At 46.3% G+C, this 19,774-nt stretch overlaps 1 protein-coding gene across 2 annotated transcripts in view; it reads right to left on the bottom strand.

The window, feature by feature from the left end:
• Positions 1–16,606, bottom strand: part of QSER1 (glutamine and serine rich 1) — a 187,358-nt gene extending 170,752 nt beyond the window's left edge. The window contains exon 1 of one of the 2 annotated variants that reach the window (XM_077288096.1): positions 16,252–16,606. In XM_077288096.1, the coding sequence (XP_077144211.1) occupies positions 16,252–16,355 (104 nt within the window). In that variant the 5' untranslated portion in view covers positions 16,356–16,606. The remainder of the gene's footprint in view (positions 1–16,251) is intronic. The other variant, XM_077288097.1, reaches the window with a different exon arrangement.
• Between the last annotated feature and the right edge of the window lie 3,168 nt (positions 16,607–19,774).

Genomic DNA, 19,774 nt, shown 5'->3' with positions numbered 1-19,774 from the left:
TTAGGCACATCAGGGGTCTCCAAATGCAACATGGCGCCACCATTGATTCCAGCCAATCTTGCGTTCAAAAAGTCAAATGGTGCTCCCTCCCTTCCAAGCCCCGACGTGCGCCCAAACAGTGGTGTACCCCCACATTTGGGGTACCAGCGTACTCAGGACAAACTGGGCAACAACTGTTGGGGTCCAATTTCTCCTGTTACCCTTGGAAAAATAAAAAATTACTTGCTAAAACATCTTTTTTGAGGAAAGAAAAATGATTTTTTATTTTCACGGCTCTGCGTTGTAAACTTCTGTGAAGCTCTTGGGGGTTGAACGTGCTCACCACACATCTAGATAAGTTCCTTGGGGGGGGGTCTAGTTTCCAAAATGGGGTCACTTGTGGGGGGTTTCTACTGTTTAGGCATATCAGGGGCTCTGCAAATGCAACATGATGCCCGCAGACCATTCCATCAAAGTCTGCATTCCAAAACGTCACTACTTCCCTTCCGAGCCCAAGCATGTGCTTAAACAGTAGTTTACCCCCACATATGGGGTATCAGCGTACTCAGGAGAAACTGGACAACAATATTTGGGGTCAAATTTCTCCTATTACCCTTGGGAAAATAAAAAATTCTGGGCTAAAAATCATTTTTGAGGAAAGAAAAATTATTTTTTATTTTGACGGCTCTGCGTTATAAACTTCTGTGAAGCACCTGGGGGTTATAAGTGCTCACTATGCATCTAGATAAGTTCCTTGGGGGGGGGGGGGGTCTAGATTCCAAAATGGGGTCACTTGTAGGGGAGCTCCAATGTTTAGGCACACAGGGGCTCTCCAAACGCGACATGGTGTCCGCTAACGATTGGAGCTAATTTTCCATTCAAAAAGTCAAATGGCACGCCTCCCCTTCCGAGCCTTGCCGTGCACCCAAACAGTGGTTTACCCCCACATATGAGGTATCGGCGTACTCAGGAGAAATTGCCCAACAAAGTTTAGGATCCATTTTATCCTGTTGCCCATGTGAAAATGAAAAAATTGAGGCTAAAAGAAATTTTGTGTGAAAAAAAAAGTACTTTTTCATTTTTACGGATCAATTTGTGAAGCACCTGAGAGTTTAAGGTGCTTACTATGCTTCTAGATAAGTTCCTTGGGGGGTCTAGTTTCCAAAATGGGGTCACTTGTGGGGGAGCTCCAATGTTTAGGCACACGGGGCTCTCCAAACACGACATGGTGTCCGCTAAAGATTGGAGCCAATTTTTCATTGAAAAAGTCAAATGGCGCTCCTTCCCTTCCGAGCCCTGCCGTGCGCCCAAACAGTGGTTTACCCCCACATATGAGGTATCAGCATACTCAGGACAAATTGGACAACAACGTTCATTGTCCAGTTTCTCCTTTTACCCTTGGGAAAATAAAAAGATTTTCGCTAAAAGATCATTTTTGTGACTAAAAAGTTAAATGTTCATTTTTTACTTCCATGTTGCTTCTGCTGCTGTGAAACACCTGAAGGGTTAATAAACTTCTAGAATGTGGTTTTGAGCACCTTGAGGGGTGCAGTTTTTAGAATGGTGTCACTTTGGGGTATTTTCAGCCATATAGAACCCTCAAAATGACTTCAAATGTGAGGTGGTCCCTAAAAAAAATGGTTTTGTAAATTTTGTTGTAAAAATGAGAAATCACTGGTCAAATTTTAACCCTTATAACTTCCTAGCAAAAAAAAAAAATTTGTTTCCAAAATTGTGCTGATGTAAAGTAAACATGTGGGAAATGTTAATTATTAACTATTTTGTGTCACATAACTCTCTGGTTTAACAGAATAAAAATTCAAAATGTGAAAATTGCGAAATTTTCAAAATTTTTGCCAAATTTCCGTTTTTTTTCACAAACTCAGAAATTATCGACCTAAATTTACGACTAACATGAAGCCCAATATGTCACGAAAAAACAATCTCAGAATCGCTAGGATCCGTTGAAGCGTTCCTGAGTTATTATCTCATAAAGGGACACTGGTCAGAATTGCAAAAAACGGCAAGGTCATTAAGGCCAAAATAGGCTGGGTCATGAAGGGGTTAAAAAAAAAAAAAAAAAAGACTTAAAATAAAAAATAAACATATACTCACCTTCCGAAGGCCCCTTGAAGTCCTGGCGCCTGTGTGTGGTGCACGCGGCAGCACCCGGTCCCAGGGTTGGTATGAGCGCATGACCTGTGATGACGTCGCGGTCACATGACCTTGGAACTGGAACCTGCCACTTGCACTTCCGAGGACAGCACGCGACGTCGGAAGGTGAGAATAACCTTTTTTTTTTTTTTTTTTTATTATTATTTTTAACATTAGATCTTTTTACTATTGATGCTGCATACGCAGCATCAATAGTAAAAAGTTGGTCACACAGGGTTAATAGCTGCGTTAACGGAGTGCGTTACACCGCGGTCTGCTAACGCTGGCATTAACCCTGTGTGAGCGCTCAGCGCTGACTGCAGGGCAGTAAAGCAGAGGCCATTTCGCTGCCAGACTATGGCCGTCGCTGATTGGTCGTGGCAATGGTCGTGGGCGTTTTGCCACGACCAATCAGCGACTTGGATTTCCATGACAGACAGAGGCTGCGACCAATGAATATCCGGGACAGAGAGACGAAGTACCCCTTAGACAATTATATAGTAGATGTATATATCTATTCTAACCTGTCACGCTGTGATTTTACTGTATGCTACAGAATTGCCGGCTTTTCATATCTATGTAATATATATTTTGAAGAATATTTCCTTTGAAAACGATGTGTAAATGACAGAATTACTCTACGTAAAAGCTCGTGTAAAAATTGCATTGCAATCAGATAGCAATCGCACTGCATTCGGATGTAAATCGGATTGTACTTGCATGACACGCGTCCGTTTTTTTGTCCTGATATCAGAACTTTTTTTTTTTTTTCACACATATGGGGAAGAGCCCTTAGACACACATAATCGCCTGTTTGTGGGATCATCCATTGCACTACTTTCCGAAAGGAATAGCAGTCTTTATGAGCTGCTGCACTATGGATAAGTCTACAATATTCAGCACAATATCGGACTGTCTAGTTCACAATTTCCTCCTTTGATCCAGTGTCAGGGTATGTGCACATGGCATTTTATGCCCGTGCCCAACTGAAAAAGCGCTGAATAAATGTTAAAAAGCATGAACACATGCACTGCAGCATAAGAACAACTTTGTGTGTGCATGTCCCGTCTTTGGTGGTAATTTTAACCAATTCAGCCTTCAAAAGCCGCTAAAAAAAAGTGACCCGACCATTCTTCTAGTGGCTTCTGCTTGGAAGATGCCAACTGTTTTACACATGGGAAAAAAAAAACAACCATTTTTTCCCTAAAGCATCTTATGTTTCAAACACTATATGGGAACAGTAGATTAAAAGGTATGTTTATGCTGCTTTAGTAAAATAAAAAACAAAACACATTTTTACAGTTGGGTTTCATTACAATTATGCACCGCTTTCATTTCATAGCTTCTGTGTTGCACTATCCATTGCTTGCTGCAGAATGAGCTTATTTTACTTTCTTACCTAATACGATTAATTCCACAGACCTTTAGGGTATGTGTCCACGTTCAGGAAACGCAGCGTCCAGATGTTAACAGCATAGTGGAGGGGATTTAATGAAATCCCATCTCCACTGTGCATTAAAAAACGCATGCGTTTTTCCCGCAAAAACGCACATGCGTTGCGTTTTTTCAGAACGCAGCATGTTGCTACAATGAGCAAAACACGCAGGAACACCGCAGGTGACCTGCCAGTGACCACAGGTACATTTTTGGTACGGATTTTACCTGCATAAAATCCTGACCAAAGCCTGAAGTAAACCTGAACGTGGACACATACCCTTGCAGACACGGATTTAATTAAGAAACTGTCAGTAAGCACATTGTCTCAGGAAAGTGAATCACTGGGGCCCATTAGGACTAGACATACGCAAACCCGAATTAACCCCTTCACGACCTTTGACGCATACGCTGCGTCATGAAAGTCGGTGCCAATGCGACCTATGACGCAGCGTATGCGTCATGGAATGATCGCGTCCCTGCAGATCGGGTGAAAGGGTTAACTCCGATTATACCCGATCTGCAGAGACAGGGGGAGTGGTGCTTCAGCCCAGGGGGGGTGGCTTCACCCCCCCGTGGCTACGATCGCTCTGATTGGCTGTTGAAAGTGAAACTGCCAATCAGAGCGATTTGTAATATTTCACCTAAAAAACTGGTGAAATATTACAATCCAGCCATGGCCGATGCTGCAATATCATCGGCCATGGCTGGAAATACTCAAGTGCCCCCCCCCACACCCACCGATCGCCCCCCAGTCCTCCGTTATGGGGTCCGGTCCCCTCCGTCCGCCTGCCGGCTCCCCCGTCCTCCTGTCCGCTCCCTCCTTGCTCAGATTCCCCCCCCCCTGTGCTCCGATCACCCCCCCTGTGCTCCGATCCACCCCCCCACCACCCCTTCATACTTACCGATCCTCCCGGTGTCCGGCCGTCTCCTCGCTGGGCGCCGCCATCTTGGAAAATGGCGGGCGCATGCTCAGTGCGCCCGCCGAATCTGCCAGTCGGCAGATTCCTTACAAGTACATTTTGATCGCTGTGGTAGGTTCTATCACAGCGATCAAAATAAAAAAAATAATAAATAACCCCCCCCCTTTATCACCCCCATAGGGACAATAATAAAATAAAGAAAATTTTTTTTTTCTTTTTCCACTAGGGTTAGGGTTAGAACTAGGGGTAGGGTTAGGGGTAGGGTTAGGGTTACGGGTAGGGTTAGGGGTAGGGTTATGGCATGTGCACACAGACCGGATCGGCCGCGGATCCGCAGCGGATCGGCAGCGGATCCGCAGCGGATCGGCCGCGGATCGGCGGCGGATCCGCGGCGGATCGGCCGCGGATCGGCCGCGGATCCGCAGCGGATTGGCCGCGGATCCGCAGCGGATTGGCCGCGGCTCCGCAGCGGATTGGCCGCTGCGAATTCGAAGCAGTTTTCTATCAGGTTTACAGTACCATGTACACCTAAGGAAAACCAAATCCGCTGTGCCCATGGTGCGGAAAATTCCGTGCAGAAACGCTGCGTTGTATTTTCCGCAGCATGTCAATTCTTCGTGCGGATTCCGCAGCGTTTTACACCTGTTCCTCAATAGGAATCCGCAGGTGAAATCCGCACAAAAAAACACTGGAAATCTGCTGTAAATCCGCAGGTAAAACGCAGTGCCTTTTACCTGCAGATTTTTCAAAAATCGTGCGGAAAAATCTCACACGAATCCGCAACGTGGGCACATAGCCTTAGGGTTAGGGTTGGAATTAGAGTTAGGGTTGGAATTAGGGCTAGGGTTTGAAATAGGGTTAAGATTAGGCTTGTGGTTAGGGTTACGGATAGGGTTAGGGGTGTGTTGGGGTTACAGTTGTGGTTAGGGTTGGGATTAGGGTTACGGTTGGGATTAGGGTTAGGATTAGGGTTGGAATTAGGGTTACGGGTGTGTTGCGGTTAGGGTTGTGATTAGGGTTATGGCTACAGTTGGGATTAGGATTAGGGGTGTGTTGGGGTTAGTGTTGAAGTTAGAATTGAGGGGTTTCCACTGTTTAGGCACATCAGGGGTCTCCAAACGCAACATGGCGCCACCATTTATTCCAGCCAATCTTGCGTTCAAAAAGTCAAATGGTGCTCCCGCCCTTCCAAGCCCCGACGTGCGCCCAAACAGTGGTTTACCCCCACATTTGGGGTACCAGCGTACTCAGGACAAACTGGGCAACAACTGTTGGGGTCCAATTTCTCCTGTTACCCTTGTGAAAATAACCTTGCTCACCACACATCTAGATTAGTTCCTTGGGGGTCTAGTTTCCAAAATGGGGTCACTTGTGGGGTGTTTCTACTGTTTAGGCACATCAGGGGCTCTGCAAATGCAATGTGACGCCCGCAGACCATTCCATCAAAGTCTGCATTTCAAATGTCACTACTTCCCTTCCGAGCCCTGACGTGTGCCCAAACAGTGGTTTACCCCCACATATGGGGTATCAGCATACTCAGAACAAACTGGGCAACAAATATTGGGGTCCAAATTCTCCTGTTACCCTTGTGAAAATAAAAAATTGCTTGCTAAAACATCTTTTTTGAGGAAAGAAAAATGATTTTTTATTTTCACGGCTCTGCGTTGTAAACTTCTGTGAAGCACTTGGGGATTGAAAGTGCTCACCACACATCTAGATTAGTTCCTTGGGGCGTCTAGTTTCCAAAATGGGGTCACTTATGGGGGGTTTCTACTGTTTAGGCATATCAGGGGCTCTGCAAACGTAACATGATGCCCGCAGACCATTCCATCAAAGTCTGCATTCCAAAACGTCACTACTTCCCTTCCGAGCCCCGGCATGTGCCCAAACAGTGGTTTACCCCCACATATGGGGTATCAGCGTACTCAGGAGAAACTGGACAACAACTTTTGTGGTCCAATTTCTCCTGTTACTCTTGCAAAAATAAAAAATTCTGGGCTAAAAAAATATTTTTGAGGAAAGGAAACACGTTTATTATTTTCACGGCTCTGCGTTATAAACTTCTGTGAAGCACTTGGGGGTTCAAAGTGCTCACCACACATCTAGATAAGTTCCTTGGGGGTCTAGTTTCCAAAATGGGGTCACTTGTAGGGGAGCTCCAATGTTTAGGCACACAGGGGCTCTCCAAACGCGACATGGTGTCCGCTAACGATTGGAGCTAATTTTCCATTCAAAAAGTCAAATGGCACGCCTCCCCTTCCGAGCCTTGCCGTGCACCCAAACAGTGGTTTACCCCCACATATGAGGTATCGGCATACTCAGGAGAAATTGCCCAACAAATTTTAGGATCCATTTTATCCTGTTGCCTATATGAAAATGAAAGAATTGAGGCTAAAAGAAATTTTGTGTGAAAAAAAAGTACTTTTTCATTTTTGCGGATCAATTTGTGAAGCACCTGGGGGTTTAAAGTGCTCACTATGCCTCTAGATGAGTTCCTTGGGGGGTCTAGTTTCCAAAATGGGGTCACTTGTGGAGGAGCTCCAATGTTTAGGCACACAGGGGCTTTCCAAACGCGACATGGTGTCCGCTAACGATGGAGATAATTTTTCATTCAAAAAGTCAAATGGCGCTCCTTCCCTTCCGAGCCCTGCCGTGCGCCCAAACAGTGGTTTACCCCCACATATGAGGTATCAGCGTACTCAGGACAAATTGGACAACAACGTCTGTGGTCCAGTTTCTCCTTTTACCGCTGGGAAAATAAAAAAATTGTTGCTAAAAGATCATTTTTGTGACTAAAAAGTTAAATGTTCATTTTTTACTTCCATGTTGCTTCTGCTGTGTGAAACACCTGAAGGGTTAATAAACTTCTTGAATGTGGTTTTGAGCACCTTGAGGGGTGCAGTTTTTAGAATGGTGTCACTTTTGGGTATTTTCAGCCATATAGAACCCTCAAAATGACTTCAAATGTGAGGTGGTCCCTAAAAAAAATGGTTTTGTAAATTTTGTTGTAAAAATGAGAAATCACTGGTCAAATTTTAACCCTTATAACTTCCTAGCAAAAAAAAAATTGTTTCCAAAATTGTGCTGATGTAAAGTAGACATGTGGGAAACGTTATTTATTAACTATTTTGTGTCACATAACTCTCTGGTTTAACAGAATAAAAATTCAAAATGTGAAAATTGCGAAATTTTCAAATTTTTTGCCAAATTTCCATTTTTTTCACAAATAAACTCAGAAATTATCGACCTAAATTTACCACTAACATGAAGCCCAATATGTCACGAAAAAACAATCTCAGAATCGCTAGGATCCGTTGAAGCGTTCCGGAGTTATTACCTCATAAAGGGACACTGGTCAGAATTGCAAAAAACGGCAAGGTCATTAAGGCCAAAATAGGCTGGGTCATGAAGGGGTTAAAAGTCCATTGCAACGTTCAGGAGAGAGAGATTGGGGACGGTTCTAGTACCAGAACTGAACTTTGGAATAAAGTTTAGGTCGGGCACCAGAACCCGAACCCCCAATCCACTCATCCGTAATTAAGACTTTTGCACTATTTGCCCTTTATAGGCGGTGTTGCTGGCTTCAGCTCCAGTTAGCAGGGGTTCTGTCAGTTAAAGTTTATAATGTATCTTCCTTCTTCTGTTTCAGCTGATTTATAGCCGGTTGCTGACCACATGAAAGTTGCACTGACCTGGGTGGTTTGGAGCTCAGAAGATGGAAGATACCAGTTCTAAAATAACGGTCAAGATTCTCAGTTAACTCGATCTGAAGCCCAGGCTAGAAAAAGCAAACAGTGCAAAAGTCTTAATGGAGTTTTATACAGAAATACATGCACTGAAGAAAAAAATTGCTCCATGTGTCCATATTCTCCCAATATTCCATACATATAAGGAAACAAAGGTGCCACGAAGTCACTGCCACACAAACTTTCACTCACAGTTTGGTGGATAACATCTGCAGATTTAAAGCAGATGACATCTGGGCACAGATACCCAGAAAGTAGGAGGGCTCTCTTGCTACGGGTCCCTGGCAGATATGAAAGTAATGGTTCCAGCAAACGATCGCTAATGGTGGGCTAAGCCAATATCAGTAGAAACACAGAGGGTCTGGATGTAGAGTCTCCATAGGCTGCCCAAGGCTTTATAGACATAGTAGTGGTGACACTGTGCTTTCTGCAGATTGGTGATGACATGGCTTTGTGTTACCCTATCTCTGCCCTCTCTGTGGGCATTATAGAATATGTTACAAGCCATTACTGCCAGCTGGTATACTACGTTAAGAGATACTTTATTGTTCATTCTAGTGCAAACATGGAACAAATATGTGAGATGAAGGCAACTTCCATGGTTTTCTATTGACTGAGCAAGTAACCGATCAGCAATGGCTGTCTGCACACCTGAAGTTAGGTCTGGCCCACAACCAAACAACGCGAGATACAAGAGAGCTGTAGCATGATGCATGTATGATGTTCTCTACCACCGCACAAAGACAACAATGTAAATCTAATCTGTAAAGTAACATCCATGTTACCTGCACAGCGAGCTGATCACCAACCTGGCTCTGTACCCCAATACAGTTCAGAAAACGGTGGAAAGTAAGGGGGTGGAAGAGGCCAAGGACTCAGGCCCATAATTTGTGGGCAGAGTTTAGAAATTCCAGGTCTTTCAGCTCGATTCTTTGATTGCGACTTTTTATAAGCGTAAAATGTGATAACATTTTGTTCCAGGCGCACTTGGTGTGTTTCTGAGCAATGTTTCTAACTTTTGGAGACAACAGTTGCAAAAACATCTCAAAACAGGAAGAAAACACATTTTTGACTTTGTGGCAAATTCTTGAATCGCACACACTATTTTGATGAATTTGGCGCCAAAATCAGCAAATAAAAGACAAAAGAAAGGAAGGCGTCTTAAACTGGGGGGTGCGGGCATATAGGATGAATCGAACCCAAGTGATTATTCACACTTGCACATAATAGGGGAAGTATGGATGCACAACACACACCACTGTGATTCACTTTTATATCCTGTTAATTTGTTTTTTCTCTGAATTCCAATACTTCTTTTATTAAAAGAACACCTGACTTTTTTCCATTTCTATGAATGGAGATAGTAAAAACTGGACCAAATACTCACATGTGAATGATGGAAACAGGTAACCTGCATTTAGAAATTCAAGGTATCTAAAACAGTAGAGAAGTTTATCTGATGCGATCTCCTGGAAAAAGCCGAGTACAGAAGAAAATAAACACCATATACACAAAAAAAGACGGTTCATAATATGAAAGTGTGAATGAGCCGGAGTCATTGTGCAGTCATGCCACCGCTCGGTTGTGTCATCAATTGAGACTTCTGAAAAAGATGCAATGTTTTTGTGCAAATTTACTCATGTTACTTTCTGATCACCTGGAACGTTTGCACTAATTCTGCAACATTTCAGTGAATTTTTGCTATAAAGAGACATAAAAATATTTAAATAGAGCATTTTTAAAATGTTGCGCAATATTCATAAACTGCATGTGCTAATTTTAAGAATTTGATGCAAGAAACTTCATTGAATATCAAAGACAGAAAAAAGAAAACTATCAATTGGGCCCATGGTTTCCTTTTTGGAAATAAGCAAGATTCAATCAGGTTTCTACAGCTGTCTGAGAAGTTCCTTATACCACTGACTAACTTCAAGAGCAGAAAATGATGGCCCCGCAAAAAAGCAGGTGAAACTTGAAATGACAAAATAAGCATTGCTAACCCAGGGAAGCCCCGGACACTCCACTGCAGGCTCTCTCCTCCCCATCAGTCCTTGCTGGCAGGCTGCAGCAATGGCAGCCAATCCCAGGCCACCGTGGTCCTACCGCGGCAGCCAATCCCAGGCCACCGTGGTCCTACCGCGGCAGCCAATCCCAGGCCACCGTGGTCCTACCGCGGCAGCCAATCCCAGGCCACCGTGGTCCTACCGCGGCAGCCAATCCCAGGCCACCGTGGTCCTACCGCGGCAGCCAATCCCAGGCCACCGTGGTCCTACCGCGGCAGCCAATCCCAGGCCACCGTGGTCCTACCGCGGCAGCCAATCCCAGGCCACCGTGGTCCTACCGCGGCAGCCAATCCCAGGCCACCGTGGTCCTACCGCGGCAGCCAATCCCAGGCCACCGTGGTCCTACCGCGGCAGCCAATCCCAGGCCACCGTGGTCCTACCGCGGCAGCCAATCCCAGGCCACCGTGGTCCTACCGCGGCAGCCAATCCCAGGCCACCGTGGTCCTACCGCGGCAGCCAATCCCAGGCCACCGTGGTCCTACCGCGGCAGCCAATCCCAGGCCACCGTGGTCCTACCGCGGCAGCCAATCCCAGGCCACCGTGGTCCTACCGCGGCAGCCAATCCCAAGCCACCGTGGTCCTACCGCGGCAGTTTATTCACAAAAACTAATACCTAAAAATATTTCTTTATTGAAAACTACTAAACTTTTTAGACAAATCACCACAAACCCACAACTGAGAAAAATGACAATGACTCCTAATATACCCTATCACTCCCTAATATACCCTTCCTGACAGCGGAGGTTGGCACCCTAACTTGTTCGCAAATTGGCGCCCCCACTCACCGGCGGCTCACCCTAGATCCACTCTATTGAACCCTAAATAAAAGATTGCTATGTAGTCCATAAAATGAGATAAACCGGTTCAACCATAAGCGTGCCGCACAGAAGAAGAGGATGAAGGGTGATCAAGGAGAAGAATACTAACTATATTTACGGAAGCAGATCCAATTTATCTTGCCTCTTACACACGGAGCCAATAATACCGTAAGTATAAATACATGACTAATAAATGAAAATCCAGATAAGTGGCTAGTAGCTAGGGTGAAAATGTTGATAAGAACTTGGGGAGGCCTAATCTAGCTAGCCCTTACAACACCCTAGTGTCACTGCCCCTGCCTGACAGCGGAGGTTGGCACCCTACAAATCCACGCCAATGGCGCCCCCGCTCCCGTCGGCTGACCCTTGGTCACCCTACACATTTACCCTATCACCTCCTAAGATAACAGGGGTGGTGGGAAAACCACGTGTGGAAAAATAATCTTTAACTCTTAGACTCAATAGCTAGCATCATTGCCTTTGGAGACATTAGTTTACTGAATCTGTGTGGGGATTGCTGGTTACTTTCATCTTATGGATGTTGAATGTGACGGACCTCTAATGGTTAAAAATCAGGCCTAAAAAATATCATTAATTTTTTTTTTTAGGTACCTGTGTATGACTCTCTGACCCCAGATAACAGTACGCAGTTTTTCAAAGGATTCATACACCTGTTGAGAGATTGTGCAATAATACCAAACTAGGGTGGTCTATCCAAACCCACTAAGGGTACCGTCACACAGTACCATTTTAATCGCTACGACGGCACGATCGTGACGTCGCAGCGATCGTATGAGTATCGCTCCAGCGTCGTAGACTGCGGTCACACGTTGCAATCACGGCGCTGGAGCGATGCCGAAGTCCCCGGGTAACCAGGGTAAACATCGGGTAACTAAGCGCAGGGCCGCGCTTAGTAACCCGATGTTTACCCTGGTTACCAGCGTAAACGTAAAAAAAAACAAACAGTACATACTTACATTCCGGTGTCTGTCCCCCGGCATTCTGCTTCTCTCCACTGTGTAAGCAGCAGAGCCGGAAAGCACAGCGGTGACGTCAGACGTCACCGCTGTGCTCGCTTTCTGGCTGGCCGGCGCACACAGTGCAGAGAAGCTGAGACGCCGGAGGACAGACACCGGAATGTAAGTATGTACTGTTTGTTTTTTTTTACTTTTACGCTGGTAACCACGGTAAACATCGGGTTACTAAGCGCGGCCCTGCGCTTAGTTACCCGATGTTTACCCTGGTTACAAGCGAACACATCGCTGGATCGCTGTCACACACAACGATCCAGCGATGTCAGCGGGTGATCAAGCGACGAAAGAAAGTTCCATACGATCTGCTACGACGTACGATTCTCAGCAGGATCCCTGATCGCTGCTGCGTGTCAGACACAGCGATATCGTATGGATATCGCTGGAACGTCACGGATCGTACGGTCGTAGCGATCAAAGTGTGACTGTGTGACGGTACCCTTAGGCTTAAAAGCTATTATTATTGTCTTTTTGAGGCACCTGTGTATGACTCTCTGACCCCAGATAACGGTACGCAGTTTTCAAGAGTATTCATACACCTATTGAGTTACTGTGTAATAATATCAAACTAGCGCTGTCTATACGAACCGACTTAGGTTTTGTCTGCCAGGGTATCATCCCTAGGTTTGACTTTAAAAGGGTTGCGCTTTTTTTTTTGTTTTTTTTTGCAATCCATTATTGGTCTGACACATGTATACATCATGTAACTACCGATGTAATGCAAGATACCCCTATTGACTATTCCTTCTTGGGCCTATTCTATTTTTTATCTGTCACGCTGTCCTTTGCACTTTTTTTTTTTTCTCCCCCCCCCCCTCTTATTTTTCCACACACACGTGGTTTTCCCACCACCCCTGTTATATTAGGAGGTGATAGGGTAAATGTGTAGGGTGACCAAGGGTCAGCCGACGGGAGCGGGGGCGCCATTGGCGTGGATTTGTAGGGTGCCAACCTCCGCTGTCAGGCAGGGGCAGTGACACTAGGGTGTTGTAAGGGCTAGCTAGATTAGGCCTCCCCAAGTTCTTATCAACATTTTCACCCTAGCTACTAGCCACTTATCTGGATTTTCATTTATTAGTCATGTATTTATACTTACGGTATTATTGGCTCCGTGTGTAAGAGGCAAGATAAATTGGATCTGCTTCTGTAAATATAGTTAGTATTCTTCTCCTTGATCACCCTTCATCCTCTTCTTCTGTGCGGCACGCTTATGGTTGAACCGGTTTATCTCATTTTATGGACTACATAGCAATCTTTTATTTAGGGTTCAATAGAGTGGATCTAGGGTGAGCCGCCGGTGAGTGGGGGCGCCAATTTGCGAACAAGTTAGGGTGCCAACCTCCGCTGTCAGGAAGGGTATATTAGGGAGTGATAGGGTATATTAGGAGTCATTGTCATTTTTCTCAGTTGTGGGTTTGTGGTTATTTGTCTAAAAAGTTTAGTAGTTTTCAATAAAGAAATATTTTTAGGTATTAGTTTTTGTGAATAAAGTGTTAGATTACTATACCGACTTATCGTTTTCAATAATATCCTACCGCGGCAGCCAATCCCAGGCCACCGTGGTCCCACCGCGGCAGCCAATCCCAGGCCACCGTGGTCCCACCGCGGCAGCCAATCCCAAGCCACCGTGGTCCCACCGCGGCAGCCAATCCCAAGCCACCGTGGTCCCACCGCGGCAGCCAATCCCAAGCCACCGTGGTCCCACCGCGGCAGCCAATCCCAAGCCACCGTGGTCCCACCGCGGCAGCCAATCCCAAGCCACCGTGGTCCCACCGCGGCATCCAGTACATAACCACAGAGTTCAGAGGTACATGTTAGGGCATGTTAGGTTAGGCTATGGGTTGAACTAGATGGACTTAAAGTCTTCCTTCAACCTTAATAACTATGTAACTATGTACTAGAGCAACATGGGCCTCATCGGATGAGTGATGCCTATTCTGTTTTTAACCCCAAGCTTCACTGACAGGTAGCCCAGTCTGGCCACTGTGGCTCACTCTGGCTATAATCAGGTCTCAAATACAGGACAACATTGGTTACTCGATATCAAGTTACAGACAAGGAATACAAAAAAGTGTTAACACGGAGTGCAAAATATTAAAAGGTAATCTGTCACCAAGGTTTTGCCACCTATTCTGAGAGCAGTAGGATGTAGGGGCAGAGACACCGATTCTAGTGATGTATCAACGGGCTGCTTGCTGCAGTTTTGATAAAATCACTTAGCAGGAGAATATTAGAGGACCAGTAAACCTGCTGCCATTGCTCCTCCATATTCATGAGCTGGGGATAACCCCGCCCACAAAGCAGATTGGCAGCTTCCTGTCTATGCACAGTGTACACAGAAAGCTGCCAATCAGTGGTGGGGACGGGTTATACTGTGCTCAGCACTTCTAAATATGCAGAAGAGACATCAGTGATTTTATAAAGACTAAGGCCATGTTCACACTTTGCGGCGTCCCTCTGCGGGTTCTCCCACAGCGGATTTGATAAATCTGCAGGGCAAAACCGCTGCGGTTATCCCTGCAGATTTATCGCGGTTTGTTTTGCGGTTTCCGCTGCGGGTTTCCGCCTATACTATTGATGCTGCATATGCAGCATCAATAGTAATGTTAAAAATAATAAAAATTGGTTATACTCACCCTCTTGATGTCCGGATCTCCTCGGCGCTGCACCCGGCGCTCCGGTTCCAAAGATGCTGAGCGAGAAGGACCCTTTGTGACGTCACGGTCATGTGACCGCGGCGTCATCACGGTCATGTGACCGCGACGTCACCGCAGGTCCTGTTCGCACAGCAACTCTGACCGGCCGGCCACGTGCAGCGCTGAGAGGTGAGTATATCATGATTTTTTATTTTTATTCTTTTTTTTTTACCCCAAATATGGTTTCCAGGGCCTGGAGGAGAGTCTCCTCTCCTCCACCCCGGGTACCACCCGCACATTAGCCGCTTACTTCCCGCAACGTGGGCACAGCCCCATGCGGGAAGTAAGCGGTTCAATGCATTCCTATGGGTGCAGAATCGCAGCGATTCTGCACAAAGAAGTGACAAGCTGCGGATTGTAAACCGCTGTGTTTCTGCGCGGTTTTTCCCGCAGCATGTGCACTGCGGTTTGCGGTTTCCATAGGGTTTACATGTAAATGGAAACGCTATGGAAACTGCTGCGGACCCGCAGCATCAAAATCGCCGCGGTTCCGCGGTAAAAACCGCAAAGTGTGAACATGGCCTTAGACTACAGCAAGCAGCCCAGTAAGTGACATCTCTGGAATCAGGGTCTCTGCCCCTACATTATGCTGCTCTCAGATGGGGCAGCAGAAACCTGCTGTCAGATTCCCTTTGAGCACTGGGCCATAGACAATGAGTGGAGCCGAGGCGTACACCTCCACTGGAGGCAAAACTACAGAGCATGGGTCAGATATCTGATCTCTGGTGGTCCCAAAAGGCAGACCCTCAGTAATCAGGAAGTTATCCCCCTAAATGACAGCTATCAATGCCCCAGCCCAAAGGAGAAATTAATGCTTTAGGGATAACCCTTTCAGTGCCTGTGTCGCGTAGGTGATGCCCATTGCAGAGATAGATTTGGCAGAATGAGACATGTGAGACCGTGCTGTCCTGGAGACATACGGCAATGTCCACTCATCAGCCTCCATAACGGACTAACACCACATGTCACATTTATGGACGGGGCAAGAAAGTGGGAAAAGTTCTAATCACTGCCATGCGTCCTACCCACTGCGCCAGCTGTCACCGGCACACTGCTGCGGGCAGGAGGAGGGCAGCGGCAATGCTCCAGGTGCCAGCTGTTGTCCAACACAACTCCCAGCTAAGTAGGGCACGCTGGGAGCTGTGGTGCATCAGAGCAGGCGGTGCTGGGAGGACGTCTGCCGGGTCACAGCGCAGAGCACGCCCAGCCCGGGTGTCAGTGCTGGGACCCGGCCTGCTGCTGGGAGGATCCCCGGGCTGTGGTGGCCGGCGTCCCCTACACTGTGCGGGGACCCCTCCCTCCGCTCTGCCCTGGCCGCTGACAGGAGGGGAATCCCGGCCTGCAGGACGAGGCCTCACATCCCCGGGCTTGCCTACCCCACTTCCACGCCCTAGCAGCTGTGCATACCTGGGTTTTATCCCGGCCGCGCTCCGCTCGTAGGCCCAGGCCGCGGGAGAGGCTGGGGCCAGCGGGTCGGCGAAGGTGGGAGTCGGGTAGTTCCTGTCCATCATCCGGGAGAGGCTGCGGTTCCTGGCTTTTAGCCCCCTCACATCGTCCCCGGGAGGCGGTGACGCAGCGGCCGTGCTATGGCGGCAGAGGGGGGGGTCACGTCAGACTCTCACTCCGTGGGACTGAGGCGCACGCTGAACACGGAGCTGCTCCCCATGTTGGTTTATTTCCCAGGATGCACCGCTCATGGCGCCTCCTCCCGCTCCCCCTTCTGGTGGCAGCGGCCTAGTGCAGCCGCTCTCCGCTCCTTCCATGGGAGCAACATCTGGTGGGGCCGCAGCCCATTATGTGTGAGAGAAAGGGGGCAGGGAACGGCTCAGCGTGTGCAGATGTAGGCAGCACGGGTACAGGAGGTATATACACTATACAGCACTGGTACAGGAGGTATATACACTATACAGCACGGGTACAGGAGGTATATACACTATACAGCACGGGTACAGGAGGTATATACACTATACAGCACTGGTACAGGAGGTATATACACTATACAGCACGGGTACAGGAGGTATATACACTATACAGCACGGGTACAGGAGGTATATACACTATATACAGCACTGGTACAGGAGGTATATACACTATACAGCACTGGTACAGGAGGTATATACACTGTATACAGCACGGGTACAGGAGGTATATACACTGTATACAGCACAGGTACAGGAGGTATATACACTATACAGCACGGGTACAGGAGGTATATACACTGTATACAGCATGGGTACAGGAGGTATATACACTATACAGCACGGATACAGAAGGTATATACACTGTATACAGCACGGGTACAGGAGGTATATACACTGTATACAGCACAGGTACAGGAGGTATATACACTATACAGCACGGGTACAGGAGGTATATACACTATACAGCACGGGTACAGGAGGTATATACACTATATACAGCGCTGGTACAGGAGGTATATACACTATACAGCACTGGTACAGGAGGTATATACACTGTATACAGCACGGGTACAGGAGGTATATACACTGTATACAGCACAGGTACAGGAGGTATATACACTATACAGCACGGGTACAGGAGGTATATACACTATACAGCACGGCTACAGGAGGTATATGCACTATACAGCACTGGTACAGGAGGTATATACACTGTATACAGCACGGGTACAGGAGGTATATACACTGTATACAGCACAGGTACAGGAGGTATATACACTATACAGCACGGGTACAGGAGGTATATACACTATATACAGCACTGGTACAGGAGGTATATACACTGTATACAGGACGGGTACAGGAGGTATATACACTATATACAGCACAGGTACAGGAGGTATATACACTGTATACAGCACGGGTACAGGAGGTATATACACTGTATACAGCACGGCTACAGGAGGTATATACACTATACAGCACTGGTACAGGAGGTATATACACTGTATACAGCACGGGTAAAGGAGGTATATACACTGTATACAGCACAGGTACAGGAGGTATATACACTATACAGCACGGGTACAGGAGGTATATACACTATATACAGCACTGGTACAGGAGGTATATACACTGTATACAGGACGGGTACAGGAGGTATATACACTATATACAGCACAGGTACAGGAGGTATATACACTGTATACAGCACGGGTACAGGAGGTATATACACTGTATACAGCACGGGTACAGGAGGTATATACACTGTATACAGCACGGGTACAGGAGGTATATACACTATATACAGCACGGGTACAGGAGGTATATACACTATACAGCACTGGTACAGGAGGTATATACACTATACAGCACTGGTACAGGAGGTATATACACTATACAGCACGGGTACAGGAGGTATATACACTATACAGCACTGGTACAGGAGGTATATACACTGTATACAGGACGGGTACAGGAGGTATATACACTATATACAGCACAGGTACAGGAGGTATATACACTATACAGCACGGGTACAGGAGGTATATACACTGTATACAGCAGAGGTACAGGAGGTATATACACTATACAGCATGGGTACAGGAGGTATATACACTATATACAGCACGGGTACAGGATGTATATACACTATATACAGCATGGGTACAGGAGGTATATACACTATATACAGCACGGGTACAGGATGTATATACACTATATACAGCATGGGTACAGGAGGTATATACACTATACAGCACTGGTACAGGAGGTATATACACTGTATACAGCACGGGTACAGGAGGTATATACACTATATACAGCACTGGTACAGGAGGTATATACAGCATGGGTACAGGAGGTATATACACTATATACAGCACGGGTACAGGATGTATATACACTATATACAGCACTGGTACAGGAGGTATATACACTATATACAGCACAGGTACAGGAGGTATATACACTATACAGCACGGGTACAGGAGGTATATACACTATACAGCACTGGTACAGGAGGTATATACACTATACAGCATGGGTACAGGAGGTATATACACTATATACAGCACGGGTACAGGATGTATATACACTATATACAGCATGGGTACAGGAGGTATATACACTATATACAGCACGGGTACAGGATGTATATACACTATATACAGCATGGGTACAGGAGGTATATACACTATACAGCACTGGTACAGGAGGTATATACACTGTATACAGCACGGGTACAGGAGGTATATACACTATATACAGCACTGGTACAGGAGGTATATACAGCATGGGTACAGGAGGTATATACACTATATACAGCACGGGTACAGGATGTATATACACTATATACAGCACTGGTACAGGAGGTATATACACTATATACAGCATGGGTACAGGAGGTATATACACTATACAGCACTGGTACAGGAGGTATATACACTGTATACAGCACGGGTACAGGAGGTATATACACTATACAGCACGGGTACACGATGTATATACACTATATACAGCACTGGTACAGGAGGTATATACACTATACAGCACTGGTACAGGAGGTATATACACTACAGCACGTACAGGAGGTATATACACTGTATACAGCACGGGTACAGGAGGTATATACACTATACAGCACGGGTACAGGAGGTATATACACTGTATACAGCACGGGTACAGGAGGTATATACACTATACAGCACGGCTACAGGAGGTATATACACTATACAGCACTGGTACAGGAGGTATATACACTGTATACAGCACGGGTACAGGAGGTATATACACTATACAGCACGGGTACAGGAGGTATATACACTATATACAGCACTGGTACAGGAGGTATATACACTATACAGCACTGGTACAGGAGGTATATACACTGTATACAGCACGGGTACAGGAGGTATATACACTATACAGCACGGGTACAGGAGGTATATACACTATATACAGCACTGGTACAGGAGGTATATACACTATACAGCACAGGTACAGAAGGT

The sequence above is a fragment of the Ranitomeya variabilis genome, chromosome 2 (assembly GCF_051348905.1).
Source record: "Ranitomeya variabilis isolate aRanVar5 chromosome 2, aRanVar5.hap1, whole genome shotgun sequence".
Lineage (NCBI taxonomy): Eukaryota > Metazoa > Chordata > Amphibia > Anura > Dendrobatidae > Ranitomeya > Ranitomeya variabilis.
Note: the sequence above shows the minus strand (reverse complement) of the source record. Positions and strands in the feature narration are given on the sequence as shown.